The 15,023-nt window shown below is 37.0% G+C and overlaps 1 protein-coding gene across 1 annotated transcript in view; it reads left to right on the top strand.

The window, feature by feature from the left end:
- Nucleotides 1-15,023, top strand: part of WDR11 (WD repeat domain 11) — a 59,868-nt gene that overhangs the window by 27,490 nt on the left and 17,355 nt on the right. Inside the window, exons 13-19 of the mRNA XM_073904106.1 lie at nucleotides 971-1,046; nucleotides 5,607-5,715; nucleotides 7,514-7,638; nucleotides 8,328-8,475; nucleotides 12,568-12,674; nucleotides 13,295-13,409; nucleotides 13,711-13,882. Of these exons, the coding sequence (XP_073760207.1) occupies nucleotides 971-1,046; nucleotides 5,607-5,715; nucleotides 7,514-7,638; nucleotides 8,328-8,475; nucleotides 12,568-12,674; nucleotides 13,295-13,409; nucleotides 13,711-13,882 (852 nt within the window). The remainder of the gene's footprint in view (nucleotides 1-970; nucleotides 1,047-5,606; nucleotides 5,716-7,513; nucleotides 7,639-8,327; nucleotides 8,476-12,567; nucleotides 12,675-13,294; nucleotides 13,410-13,710; nucleotides 13,883-15,023) is intronic.

Below are 15,023 nucleotides of genomic sequence, written 5' to 3'. Positions count from 1 at the left end.
TATCATTCACTTTAAAAGAAAAAAAAAAATCCTGTTCTTTTTTTCCAGTCAGCTCAGGACTGTTAGATAACTTAAAAGTCTTTTTTTTTACAGATTATTTTTGAGCAACAAATTTATAAGTCATAGTTACTAACTTGATTAAGTGGGATATTTGAGTTTATAGATTATAGACTTTTCTAGCCTGTGTTCTAAGGAGGGTCAGGAAAGGATGTGGGTGTTTGGCAAATAAGAACCGGGGCCTCATTTGACAGCAATGAGGAGCAGGGAGGCATGCAGGCGCTCAATTGTCTCTGAATTGAACGTGCTCTCTTTTGCTTAAGGTAAATAAAAACGTGGGAAATGTTATTAAAATGTATTTGTTCAGATATAAAGTAGAATTTGCATTTTTTAGTTACATAAAACCATTTAGCTTCTTTGGCAGTTAACTAATTCTTATCATTCCCCAGTTTCAGTGAATAGAGACCTTTTGATAGGAACAGGTCAAAAGTATTTCAGTTGAGCAATTTGTACCTGGGACCGGAAATCTTAAATACCTGTTTAAAGAGTGTTTTCCCCACTGGTATTTGTGAGCATGGGAGTGTTTATGTTACTTTAAATATACCACTAGTTTTACAGTAGACAGTTCTTTTACCATAGATGCATTGAAACTTTGGAAATTGATATTTTTGAATTTTGGGAATATAACTATTTAAAAGAAACCACTGAAAGTATTCAAGAAACTCTGTAACAAAGGTAAATATCATTTTATAAAAGATCTTTGAATACAAGTAATATGTTATTGGTCTTCAACGTGTAATACTTTTGAGAATACGTTTTGAATTTAGATTACTTGAAACAGCTTAGAAGCAAGTAGAAGAATGAAAGGGAGAGTAGAGGCAGTACTGATCAGATTCCATTGGTGTGTATAGCTTCTTGTGTCTTACATGTTTCATCTGATATTTCACATTTTCTTTAATATTTGCAATTAAAGGTAGGAGCATTGCTTTTCGCGGTGAACGAGGCAATGATGAGTCACCCATCGAAATGATTAAAGTATCTCATTTGAAGTAAGTGTGAACCAAAAAAAAAAAAATGGTGTTATCACAATGGAATCTTAAGGATATTTTTTTAGTCTTTAAGAAAGTAAGAATATGCTAGAATGCATGTAGAACTTCTTAGTGATAGTAAATGGTACTTTGCAGCCATTTCCAAGAAAATATTTTGATCACAAAATTAAACTGCTGCTGCTTTTAGTTTCTACTTCGTAAAAAGATGAGATAACTTTTGTACGAGTCTTAATATTTCATTAGATTGGTAAAACCACTAATCTGTTTTGTTCTGCTGTAGCTATATTTATGTAAATGCCTATCACCCACAAAGAAAATGTCATTTGTTATCTAATTAAATTCTTACGCATTTCTATCTCAGCATAAGTTTTTTGAGTCAAAGAACTGATTTTCTTTGTTTATAATTTAGACCTGTTTTAATTTCAGTAAGTTTTTGAGTTTTTTGTTCCAAGGGAAAATACGTAAAGTAAGATTATTAAACATAGAACTTGAATGAAAATCAGAAGAACAAAGAAAGGAGTAAGCTTTCTAAAATAGTTTTCAAAATTGCTTTAGCTTTTCTAGGATCTTTGAATTTCCATATAAATTTTAGAATCAGTTTATCAGTTTTACCAAAAAAGCTTCCTGGGATTTTGATTGGGATTGCACTGAATCCATAGACCAACGTGGGGGAAAGAATTGACATCTTAACAAGTTTTGTGATTCGTGAACAGTCTATCGCTCCATTTATTTAGGGCTTTAATGCCTTTCAGTAATATTTCTTCATTGTCAGTGTCAAGGTATTGCACATCATTTGCTAATGATTTTTTTTTCTTCATTGCTTTTACACATGTTCTTTTTTTCTTTTTTTAATTTCAGTTACTAATTATTCATTACTGGTATACTGAAATAGTTAATTTTTGGTAATGGCCTTATGACCATGCTAACTTAATTATTATTTCTAGAAGCATTTTTGTTGATTCTTTAGTATTTTCTCTGTAGACATACCATGTTGTTTGCCAGTAAAGACTCTTCTGCATCTCTGTTTTCTGGACAATGGGCCTTTTTTTCCCCCTTGCTTTGCTGTACTAAGAGGACTTCCAGTACAGTGTTGAGTAGAAATGATGAGAATTGACATCTTTGTTCTGTTTCTGGATCTTATGGTGAAGTGTTCAGTCTTTGAACATTAAATATGTTAGCTGTAGATTTTTTGTAAGTGACCTTTATTACATTAAGTTTTCTATTCCTAGTTTACTGAAACTTTGTATCGTTGAATAGGTGATGGATTTTGTCAGATGCTTTTTCTGCATTTAGGGACATCATCATAATGATGGGTTTTTGTTTTAAGTCGGCTAATGGGGTGAATTACATTGACCGATTTTTTGTATGTTAAACCAACTGTATTTAAATCCCTGGCATAAATTCTTCTTGGTGATGATATATTACTGGATTTGATTTGCTGATATTTTATTACATCTATGCTCATGAAGCATATTGATCTAGTTTTCATGTAATATCCTTGTCTGGTTTTGGAATCAGGGTAATGATGACCTTGTAAAATGAGTTGTGAAATATTCCCTCCTCTTCCTTTTTTCTGGATGAGTTTGTGTAGAATTGGTATTTTACCTTAACTGAAATAGGAAGAATTCACCAGGGAACCCACCTGGGCCTAGAACTTCCTTTGCAGAAAAGATTTTAAATACATACTCAGTTCTTTCATAGATGTAGAACTATTCAGGGTTGGTTGGTTTGTTTCCTCACTGAGCTTTGGTAGTTAGTGTCTTTCAAGTAATCTGTCCATTTCATTGAAATTGTTGAATTTATTGATTAAAAACGTGTTCATGGTATTCTCTTAATCTTTTAACGTCAGTTTCATCTGAATGATGGCTCTTTTATTTCTGATATCAGTCAATTATGTTGATCAATTTTGTTGATCTTTTCAAAGTAACACTTTTGGTTTCTCTCATTTTTCTCTTTGGTTTTCTATTTTCTGTTTCATCAAATGCCATAGGTATCTTTTTTTTTCTTGTTTACTTCTGGTTTAATATGTTTTTCTAGTTTCTTAAGATAGAACTTTAGATGATTGAATTAAGGCTTTTCTTTAAAATTTAATATAAGCACTTAATGTCACATAAGCACTACTCTTTCTGTACCCTACATGTTTTGATATGGTGAATTTTCATTTTAATTCACTTTATAATATTTTTAAATTTCCATGGGATATTTATAGATACATTATTTAATTTCAAAATATTTAGGGGTTTTCCAATATCTTTCTGTTAAATTATGATTTCCATTAGAGTCAGAGAGCATATTTTATATTATTTTCATCATTTTAAATTCAACGTGATTGTTATTTGGCTCAGACTGTGGTCTGTCTTGGTGAATGTTCCATAGGCACTGGAAAAGATTGTGTATTCTGCTGTTACTGATTAGAATATTCCATAAATGTCAGTTCACATTGGTTGGTCGTTATTCAGGTCTCCTGTTCATACTGATTTTCTGCCTGCTTTTCTTTTCAATTACTGAGAGATGAGTGTTGAACTTTATTCTGGACTTACTTATCTTTTGAAGAGCTCATGTTCTTGCTTTGGGTATTTTAAAGCTCTTACTAGGTGTAGACGTATCTAGTATTGTTCTGTCCTTTCGATTGACTTCTTTATCATTGTGAAATAGCCTCTATATTTTTTAGTGTTTGCATAGTGTTATCTTTTTCTTACCTTTTACTTGTGTCTTATCTATGTCTTTACATTTAAAGTTGGTATCTTCTAGAAAGCATGTAGTTGGGGCTTGTTTTTCTATTTGGTAATCTGTGCTTCAAATTGCAGTGTTTAAATTATTCATATTGGGTGTAATTATCCATGCAGCTTATATTTAAATCTACCGTCTTGCTAGTTGTTTTCTTTTTTTAATTTAAAATGAATTAATATGGATAGTTTTTAATTTATTAGACTTAATTTCTGATATGCAAAATGTCAGTTATCAACCACGTAAACAAAAGTTCTTTGGGGCAGTGTCCTCAATAATTTTTAAAAGTGTAAAAGTGGGGCTCCTGGGTGGCTCAGTCTTTAAGCATCTGCCTTCGGCTCAGGTCATGATCCCAGGGTCCTGGGATCGAGCCCCACATCGGGCTCCCTGCTCGGCAGGAAGCCTGCTTCTCCCTCTCCCACTGCTCGTGTTCCCTCTCTCGCTATGTCTCTCTCTGTCAAATAAATAAATTAAATCTTTAAAAATAAACAAAGTGTAAAAGAGTCCTGAGATTACAGGGTTTGAGAATTGCTCAAAAGTGTGTGTTGAGAGATGATCTCAGTACATGGAGAAAACTTATTTTCTTGGATGGGTTAAGCAAATATTGCATTAGTGCAATTCCGATTAAGATTTTACTTCGATATTTTGAGGAACATGATAAACATATTCATGTTTAAACATGACAGACTATTTGGACTTCAGTCTCTTCTGTTTCCAGTCAGTCTTAACTCCATACACAGCTGCTAAATTAATACCTCTAAAACAACTGATCACTTTATCCCCCCTACTTTAAAACCTTCAGTGATCCACTATTCTCTGCAGAATAAATCTCTGTGTAACCTAGCATGGCTTATTCAGGTGTTCTAAGTCTTTTATAATGTGATCCAAAATTCACACTTTGATTTTCTTTCTCATGATGCTAGCTCTTTCATTCTCTACATTTCGAGTAGCATGTTCCCCCGCTCTGTGTCCTTTCTTGTCTTGGCCATTTGTCACATTTGTAACTCTGCCTAAAATGCCATTGTCCAGTTGTCAAAATAAATCTCCTCTTCCATACTGAATCTTTGTTGCATTCACCAGACTCTGTCTTACATTAGTTATTTATATATAAGCCATTAATGCCTTTATGTTAGATACAATAAAAAATGTAACATATTGCCTTTGTATAATCCGTAATGATGTATAAAATTCTTTCATGTATGCTATCCCCTCCCCCCCTTTTTTATTCTTAGAGCATTTAGTGAGGGAGTAAGACACATGTTATTAACACCATTCTAAAGATAAGTAGAATAAAACTCAAAAAGATTACATGGTTTATCTGAGGCCACATAATTATCAATTGGCAGACTTTGTCCTGAGCAAGAGAACCTAAGTCCTTTGGTATACTGAGTGTAGGGATTTTTTTGCTTGGTTACATTTCCTCATTGTCAGCCTAATAGAAACTTTGTGAAAACCTTTACTTTTCATTTAATTTTTTACCATAACCTGCATATCAGTCCATTGGGATAGGTAGTGGTATTCTCATGTCATGTGTGAGAAAATGAAGCCTTGGGAGGGTTACCATAAATTGATAAATTGGTAAAATATGAACTTGTGCCTTTTTTCATTCTTCTGAACTGGGCTCCTTGCTTAATTATGGCTCTATAGCTCTCAGAGTTCATCTTACGGCTTTACCTTCTTAAGGACTATTAATCATGAGAACTAAATGTTAATTTATATGGTCTATGTTTAGAATACATCATGTGACTTCTGGTTTACTCAACTTTTTATTTGTATCACTTATGGTGAAAATGTTGCAAAAGGGGGCTTATTTAGTATTTTTGTTTATTTTAGGCAGTATTTGGCAGTCGTATTCAAAGATAAACCCCTGGAGTTATGGGATGTTAGGACTTGTACCATTCTTAGAGAAATGTCCAAAAACTTCCCTGCAATAACTGCTTTGGTAAGTTACAACTGAAGAACTAGTTTATCTAGGCATGTTCTGTATGTGGTGAATATTTTTCTTTTGCTTGAATTGAGATCATTAGTGTCATGTATTTTCCTTGCTAAAAATGTGTGTTGAGAGATGATCTAAGTACATGGAGATAACTTTTAGTTTCTTGGATGGGTTAAGCAAATATTGCATTAGTGCAATTCCAATTCAGATTTTACTTCAATATTTTGAGGAACATGATAAACATTCATGTTTAAACATGATAAACATAAAAAATTTGTGAGAGAACAAAGGTCATGGTAGCTACCTCAACCTTAAAAAAAGAGGACAGTACTGGGAAAATGGTCTCACTTTATGGAGAAAAATACTGGATCTCTACCTAATACCATATTCAGAGGTGGGCTATGGGATTAAAGACCTAAATGTAAAAATATAAAGCTATAAAATTAATATAGTCAAAAATGGAAGAATATTTTTCTGTTCTGGGGCAGGAAAGGACATCAGAGGCTCAAACCAAAAGGCAAAAAAAGAAAAAATGCTTTTAATTAATCAAGACTGATGCTTTCTTTTCAATGAAGGACACCAATGTCAAAGTTAAATAGAGAAGACAAGCTGGGAAAAGAAATTTACCAATGTCTGAAGCCAGCAAAGGACTAACTAATCCCTGTAGGGAGTTAGGATTATGCGAACTCGTGCACATAAGCAGTGAAAAGACAGAAACCCCAGTAGAAAGAGGGCCAAAGTACAGGAGCAGTTCACAAATGGTGGAAAAACCTAAAAGGCCAACAAGCATATGAAGAAATAGTCAAATTCAGCAGTTTTTAGAGATGGGCAAAATAAAATAATCAGGGTGTAACTTTTAGACTAACAAAAACTGGGAAGCCAAATGACATCCTATGTGGGTGTAGTATAGGTTGCAGGAATCCTTATGCACTGCGGGTAGGAATGCAGACCGGTGAGGCACTCTGCAGAGCAGACTGACAGCGCCTGGGCAAACAGACATCCCCTGGGCACCAGCTCTTCAGCCCCTGGTCAAAAAGGAGCTTCTGTGAGGATATTGACTGCGGTGGTGTTTGTCAGAGAGTTTGGGGGCAATCAGGGTGTTCTCTGCTGGGAGAACAGAGAGACTAAAGGCTGGTGGATGCACTTGCGGAGTCTTTAGTAGCATGCAGAAACAATAGAGGTGGGACTGACACTGTGCTGAATGAAAAGAGAAATGGTGAGATATGACAAAGTCCTATTTATGTAAGTTACGAATACATGCATGTAAAATAACTACTGTGAAGAATTGATGCATATGAGAGGATATTAGATTGAATGCATTAGAATAGGCAGGAATATAAAAGAATAAATAAATCAAATGAGAGGTTTGAGGTGGATCTGTGGAGGACAGTGAGCCATGGTTGGAGGAACATGATCATCTCACCCCGTGTACCTGTTGGGGGGAGGGCTAGAGGTAGGGAAGAAAAGACACCATAATTGCATTTATTATTTTTGTTTTGTAAAAAAAAGAAAGCATCAAAAATTTAGACCTTTTTGAAGTTTGCCATTAAACTCTTCTACCTTAAGCTCTCATTAAAGATTAGAGGTAGAATGAGGTGGAGGGTAGATTATTAAAATCTGCCTTAAGCACTAATTAAAATGCATTTGTTTAGCCTTTCTATAACTAGATAAAACCTAAGAACAAATTGTGAATTCATGTGCAGTAATAATAAGTAATGCCGAGCAGTGGCTTGAGAATGCCCAGCTGTTCTGGAAGAATTGTTTGACAGCAGTAAGCTGAGGTGTGCCTGTCTTTGCTTCTCAGGAGTGGTCCCCATCTCACAACTTGAAGAGCCTGAGAAAGAAACAATTGGCCACCCGAGAGGCTATGGCCCGCCAGACCGTCGTCTCAGACACAGAGCTGAGCATCGTGGAGTCCTCCGTGATCAGGTGCAGTGTACTGTTTCCTGCCTCTGTCATTTGTGATACCAGTGTCATGGTGGGGGACTTGACAGGTGTCATCCAAAGGCATCTATAGTACCTTGTTGTGTTTCAGTGTATACCTGGAAGACTGAAGAGTTAATTTTATTTCATTGCTTAGTGCAGTCAGTAACGCATACGGTAATACCCACGTGTCAGCCTCTGTTAGCGAGCGTGATCATTCTCACTACCCAGCTGTTCCCTATTCCCTAAACTTCAGCTTCTGGAATTCAAATGAATGTGGCATGAACATCCAGATAGATCATACTGTCATTTATATACACCAAAGAAAATACATAGAGAATGCTAGATTTATATGGACTGTCCCCATCTCCATCCCCACCAGTTTTACAAATAAAAAAACCTCGGAGAGAATGATGGGTCAAGATAAGGCCTCTCTTTCTGCAGCAGAAACAGTGAGCAAGTTTCTTGTGTGAAGTCTAGATGACTACATTCCTCTGTATGGGGTAAATGACCTGCTGGAAGTAATTTGTGTTTTCCTATTATTAGCTGGGCAAAGATTAGTATCAGTACTTTTTTTTTCTTGTAAATAGTTTTGGACCTCCTGTTAATGCATCTGTATTTTGGGCAAGGTAATTAATGTGTGTGTCACTCTAGAGAAAAGAAATATCTTTATCTTATTCCTCTGTATTCCAAAGCTTGTTGCAGGAGGCAGAAAGTAAATCTGAACTCAGTCAGAACATCTCTGCCCGGGAGCATTTTGTGTTTACCGATAATGACGGCCAAGTTTATCATCTCACAGTGGAAGGAAACTCAGTGAAAGATAGTGCTCGGATTCCACCAGATGTGAGTCCAACTCTTGTTTACCTCTTCATGAAGAGTTCTTATCAGAGATTTTGTTGATTCCATATCCAGTGAAGCCATAGTTAGGTTGTGAAGCTATTTCAGGAAAGTTTAATGTAAATAATAAACTTGACTATTTAAGGAGATATTATTCCATACTGCTAGAGAATAACATTGTAACTACTTAGATTAAATACTTACCATGTGCTGCTTACTTTTTTATCCCCTCAATAATCCATAAGGAATTCTTTCCATTTTAACTATGACAGAATCAAGGGAGAATAAGTAACTTTCCCAATGTTACCCAGCTTAGTGACATGGCAGTTTTAAACTGAGGTCTGTCTGTCTGTCTGATTCCAGTATATCTCCTCTTTCCACTTCAGGCATTACCTTGGAGGATTTGACTTACAGTCTAGCATCATTTTGGGGTAATAGTAATCAGGTTGTAAGTGTAATAGCATTATTGATATTTACTAACTTATATATATCCTTCTAGGACCTTGTGAAATCCTCTGACTGAGGTTCTGTAGTTCATGATTTGTGTCCGCATGCATCTCATAGGTTGTTTTTAACGGATAGATAAGAAAATGTTTTTGTTAAGTAATACTGTTATAATGGCTAAGTGGAGGCATGAGATGATTTCATAAAATATATTTATTTAAAATTGTTGTCTAAAAATAGACTGTTTTAGTTGAATGCCAACCCCTATATTTTGCAGGTGGCTCAGAGTCTTACAGGTTGTAGTCAGGATGGTGGCTGGGGTGGGAGGGTCCACTTCCAGGATGGCTAACTCACATGGCCGTTGCAGAGAATGCTGGCTATTGATGAGTGGCCTCAGTTCTTCTTCACAGGGACATCTCCATAGGGCTGTCTGAGTGTCCTCACCACATGGCAGCTGGCTTCCTCCAGAGTGAGTGATCCAAGAGAACACAAAGAAAGCTGCAGTGTCTTTCTCAAACTAGGACCTAGTTTGAGAAAGTGCACTCTGTCGGTTCCTCAGTGTGCTGTTGGTTCATGGGTCAGTCCTGTTCATTTGGGAGGTGACTGCCAAGGGACATGAATACAACAAGGCAGGATCAGTGGGGGTCTCTTAGAGGCTGCTGCCACATCTTCCTTATAGATAACATGAGAAGAGTTGAGGCCATCCAAACCACCTTTTCTACTAAAAATGGAAACCAACATGTGAAAGTTTCATTTTTACTGTTTTTTTTTTTTTAACTATTATATAGAACAAGTCATACCTGAGACTTAGTAATGTCTGTTTTGAACTTTCTCTCATTGTCACTAGTTTGAAAGGGTGAAAGTAGTAATGCAAATAAGAAAGGTTAATAGGGGCGCCTGGGTGGCTTAGTCGTTAAGCGTCTGCCTTCGGCTCAGGTCATGGTCCCAGGGTCCTGGGATCGAGCCCCGCATCGGGCTCCCTGCTCCGCGGGAAGCCTGCTTCTCCCTCCTCTCCCGCTCCCCCTGCTTGTGTTCCCTCTCTCACTGTGTCTCTCTCTGTCAAATAAATAAATAAAATCTTCAAAAAAAAAAAAAAAAAGAAAGGTTAATATTTGGTCATAATAGGAAAAGGAACTTAGTTTAAGTGTATAGAAAGAAAAACTGCTAGGGAGAGCAGACCTTAGAGTTGCAGTGTTAATGTAGCTGTCCTTTGAAAAATCAGTTTGCTGTCTTAGGAATATAAAGAGTTCCTCCTCTAGAAACCCAGAGAAGGCCCCATCTGAACTCTACTAGTGCTACTCACAGGCAGCTCCATCTGTGTCTGATCACTTCACACTTGCGATTAGGATGTAGAAACAACCCAGTAATTTTTTGAGATGCCAGTTCCTCCCTACCCCAGAAAAAGTTTAAAGCTTTTGGACATTAGACCCTAGTTTTCCTTTTTATAAGAGTTTTTTTCAGGATGGTAATTGTGTCTCACAGTTTTTAAGATTCTGTCTCTTTTTGTGAAGGTCCAAAGTCAGGGTATAGCAGGTCTCTATCTGCCTGCCAGATCCTTTTATTCCACAGCGAGAAGCAGCTTTCTCAGGGAATGAGCAGCCTAACACAGATCCAGCCTCCAGTGAAATTAGTACGTATTTTAGAGCAGGTTGGTTTTAGGAAAAGGTATCCGAGCAGCTACCGTATAATACAGTGAGAAACTGGCTTTGGTTCATTTTTTTTATTTTCTGTAATTTAAATATTTTCTAGGGACTGTCGTATAGTATTTAGGCAGAGGTTTTGTTTGCTCATTTTAATCCAATATTTATCTTACCGTCCTCACAAATGTAACGTATTAAACATTTGCTTTGAGTTGAAATTTTCCCTCTGAATTTTGGCCCCAGAACTATAGAGTATATAAAAATGGTAAAAAGAAGAGGAAATCTTGGCATATTTTAAATTTTGGAGCATCTGTAGTTGACTGCCTTTATTCAGAAAACTGGAACAGTGGGAGAGAATGAATATCTCTGCTTTGCTGTCAGCCTTCTGAACATCGTATTTTGTATACAGGAACATAACAGTGTCAACTAATAATACTCTTGAGTTTTAATCTTAAATTGGTTCTCTTGGGATTATTTGGAGCCACAAAGCAACTTTATGCCACATCCTCTAAAAGCTCCTTGGTATCTGCATATGGCTTGTAGCCCATCAACAAACTCTTAGGTAGAAAGGTCTGGATTATTTAATTATATAGTTGTATTAATATGTCACTTATAATTCTAAGCTGATTTCTGAGCTTATTTAAGCTTTAATATTTTAATTTTAGAGGTTAGAAAGTAAGATTATAAAATGTGAAAGTTTTCAAGACTAAAAAAAGTAAACTTAAAAGCAAATGCTTAAACACTGTTAATGTGGTGAGGAAAATGGAAATCAGATCTTGAAGTGTGACTTCATATTATATAGAATTCTATTTAACGTAACTTTTAAGTTTTTTATTATTGAATTATTTAAAATACTCATTTTTAATCCATTTTTTTTTTCTTTTAATTCTTGACTACCACTAGGATTTATGCAGTATTTGATGCATGGGCCAGTCTATTAATAGTCAATTTGGCCAACCTGGAGCTTTCCCACTGTGAACTAAGCATGTGAATTTTTATTTTTATTTTGTTTTATAAATGCAAAAAACAAGATTCCTTTTAATAAGTAGAAAAGTAATTGAGCAATAATATTATTTAATAGTGAGCATTTATTGACTACTGTGTAGCAGGCATTGTTTTGACCCCTTTCCTATATAAACTTATTAATGCTAATAGGAACTCCTCAAGTTTCATGAGCTTGACCTCCTTTATTGATGATAAGTCCAAGATGCAGAAAGTTTAAGGAAATGTGCCCCAAGCCACACAACAAATATACCTGATGAGGCCCAGATTCGAGCCCCAGCAGCTGACTCTAGAGCCCAGGCTCTTAAGGTAGTCTTTGTCACACTACCTCTGTGCATTTGTTAGATAGAGCTGCAAGCTCCTTTCTCCCTGTCTCCCCCCCGCCCCCACTTTGGAGTTACTACAATAGTGTTTCATTCTTCTACTTGGGTTTCCCTATGTACCTTCTTTGCAAAGCTTTCTGTTAATTCAGAGTGTGCAGATGCCTTTAATCTACAGTATCTCTTCACCGTCATTATCCAGAAGGTATCAGTGAAGGTCTAGGTCCTCTTTTCAGTAGAAAAACTGCTGCACAATTAATTATGAAACAGCTATGAGTTTCCTCTGGAACAGATTGATTTATCCTTTTGCAGTGAGTGAGAAGTTGGAGACAAGGGCCCTTTGGAAAGGGTTTTCTTTCCTTCTCTTTATTGCTTTTAATTTGCTTTCTTTAAGGTATTTCTTCCTCAAAAACTACCTCTTCTCTATAAATTTAGTTCAGATAACTTAATGTCCATCGAACTGAAATCTCTCGTTTCTTTGTAGTTGAAATTGATAAGCTAGGTAGCTCTTTTAGTGTCCCAAGTCTGTTCGTTTTTGATGGCATTCATACCAAAGCAAAACCATTTACAGTTTTTATTAAAATATTTTTATTATTTTATCACATTTATTGAGTAAAAACATTTCTCTGCTATGAAGGCTTATAAGTAGTGAAAACTAGGTGCATCGTGTATCTGTTGCTTTTGTTTTCTAGGGAAGTATGGGTAGTATTACCTGCATCGCTTGGAAAGGTGACACATTAGTTCTTGGAGATATGGATGGAAATTTAAATTTTTGGGATTTGAAAGGCAGAGTATCCAGGTATGATTCAAGAATGCAGTATTATTTGGGGTACCTGGGTGTCTAAGTTGGTTAAGTATCTGACTCTTGGTTTCAGCTCAGGTCATGATCTCAGGATCTTGAGATTCAGCCCCTTGTCGGGCTCTGCGCTCAGCGGGGTATCTGCTTCTCTCCCTCTCCCTCTGCCCCTGCTCTTGCTCATTCTCTCTCTCTCTAAATAAAATAAAATCTTTTTTAAAAAAATACAGTATTATTTGTTTAAAAAAAAAAGTAACTTCTTGATATGGTTCCATTGGAGGCTTGTGACCTGCTAAGCAGGATCGTTAAACATGACCAAGTATAGCTTGGACCCTTGGGTCTCTTGTCGCTGAACTTGGGAGGAAGAGCCTTGAGCCAAGCCCTGGGCCATTCGTAGGAGACGCTTATCTGCAGGTGACCCGTGCAGAAGTGTTGTGATGTTATTCCATTGTCCTTAAAGGGCTGACCTTTTCTGTCAGATGGGACCCCTGTCCCAGATAGTAAAGTGGTTCTCACATCACTAGACCTTGTCAAAAGCAGAAAGAGTTGTTGGACATAGTTTCCAGTGACAAGGTATTACTCTACTTTATATTGGTGTTTTGTTTTTGTTTGTTTTTCCTCAGAGGAATACCTACACACAGAAGCTGGGTAAGGAAGATTCGTTTTGCTCCTGGTAAAGGAAACCAGAAATTAATAGCAATGTACAATGATGGTGCTGAAGTGTGGGATACTAAAGAGGTAGGCCCAGCTCCATGAGGGAACACTCAAACCAAGCTGCTGGTCATAGGAGCTGTAATTTTTTTCTTCCTTCTGATTTAGAAATGAAGCCTATATAATGGGTTTGTCAAGCTTCTTAAAATGATTTTCTTGCTTTTAATGGTATCACTGTCTTTGGGATCTTCAAAATTCAGTCTGCATGTGGAAGAGAGATTGCCAAAGACTTTTGTTTTAACTTGCACTGGGTCTTCGCCACTGGCGCTGTCTGTGATAAACATCTTCCTTTTCATTCTGAAAATGACCACCAAATTCACTCTTGAAGGTTCAGATGGTGAGCAGTTTAAGAAGTGGAAGAAATGTGACCTTTCGGATATTGGATGTGGACTGGTGTACATCAGATAAAGTGATCTTGGCATCAGATGATGGGTGTATCAGAGTCCTGGAGATGTCTATGAAGTCCACTTGTTTTAGAATGGATGAACAAGAGTTAACCGGTATGGAGCGCCAGTGAAAGAAAGGCTCTGTGACACCTTCTTTATTTTGCACAGGCTGCTGTCTTCTGTTTCATTTTAGTCTTACTTTCTAACAATCTGAGTTTAAGGAAATAAGATTAACTTCATGCTTGAGTGTTTTACCACTGAGATGCTATACTCTGTAACTGCCGATGTCAGTCATTCTCCAGCTCCAGGTTGGCAAGTGCCCCTTCTTTGACCCTTGGAGGAGTGCTTTGTCAAAAGATCAGAGATGTTTACATAAAAATGATTCACTTAGAGTTTAGGAGAACTCAGGGCTGCCTGGGTGGCTCAGTTGGTTAAGCGGCTGCCTTCAGCTCAGGTCATGATCCCAGGGTCCTGGATCGAGCCCCACATTGGGCTCCCTGCTCAGTGGGAAGTCTGCTTCTCCTTCTGACCCTCCCCCCCAGCTCATGCACACTCTCTCTTTTTCTCTCAATAAAATCTTTAACCAAAAAAAAAAAGAAAAGATTTAGGAGAACTCATCAGAGGACATCAGTCTAGTGGTAAGGTGCCACTGGCTTTTTAATAATGAGCTTTATATCTTTTGCAAACATATATCACCGGGTGTGCCTGGCTGGCTCAGTCAGAAGAGTGTGCAACTCTTCATCTCTGGGTTGTGAGTAGGAGCCCCACGTTGGCCACAGAGGTTACTTAAAGAAAGAAAAGGGTAAGCATATATCATTGAAAAGTCACTCTGGAAAGTGTTCTGAGTGTCATGAATTTAGATGCCTCTCAAAATAAAATAGATGATTGCGCTATTGTTACCTTTTTTGTAAGGTGGTTTTGAGATTGTTTTTTACCAGAATGAGGAACATTTTAGTAACTATAACCTCATATGTGACTTAAAAAAAAAAAAAGAATGGGATTGTGAATCACCCATCAGTCAGTTTGAAAGTCAGCTTTCGTCTGATGAAATGCAGTGTTCTTCATCCTTGCCAGATACTTTAGGGTGGAGACAGACATTCTGACCCTCATGGGAGCAAAGCAGGAACCTTCCTGCATTAAGTATTCTCCAGGCATCGCTTTGGTGTGCACGCCGGGCTGCTTACAATTTCAGAAGAGACTTGTTGAGTCACTGGGTTCCAGCATAGGGCAGGCCGCTCTGGGAACTGCTGGACCT

Source organism: Callorhinus ursinus, unplaced genomic scaffold (assembly GCF_003265705.2).
Source record: "Callorhinus ursinus isolate GAN/ISIS: 27379988/994484 unplaced genomic scaffold, GSC_fseal_2.0 scaffold20, whole genome shotgun sequence".
NCBI lineage: Eukaryota > Metazoa > Chordata > Mammalia > Carnivora > Otariidae > Callorhinus > Callorhinus ursinus.
Note: the sequence above shows the minus strand (reverse complement) of the source record. Positions and strands in the feature narration are given on the sequence as shown.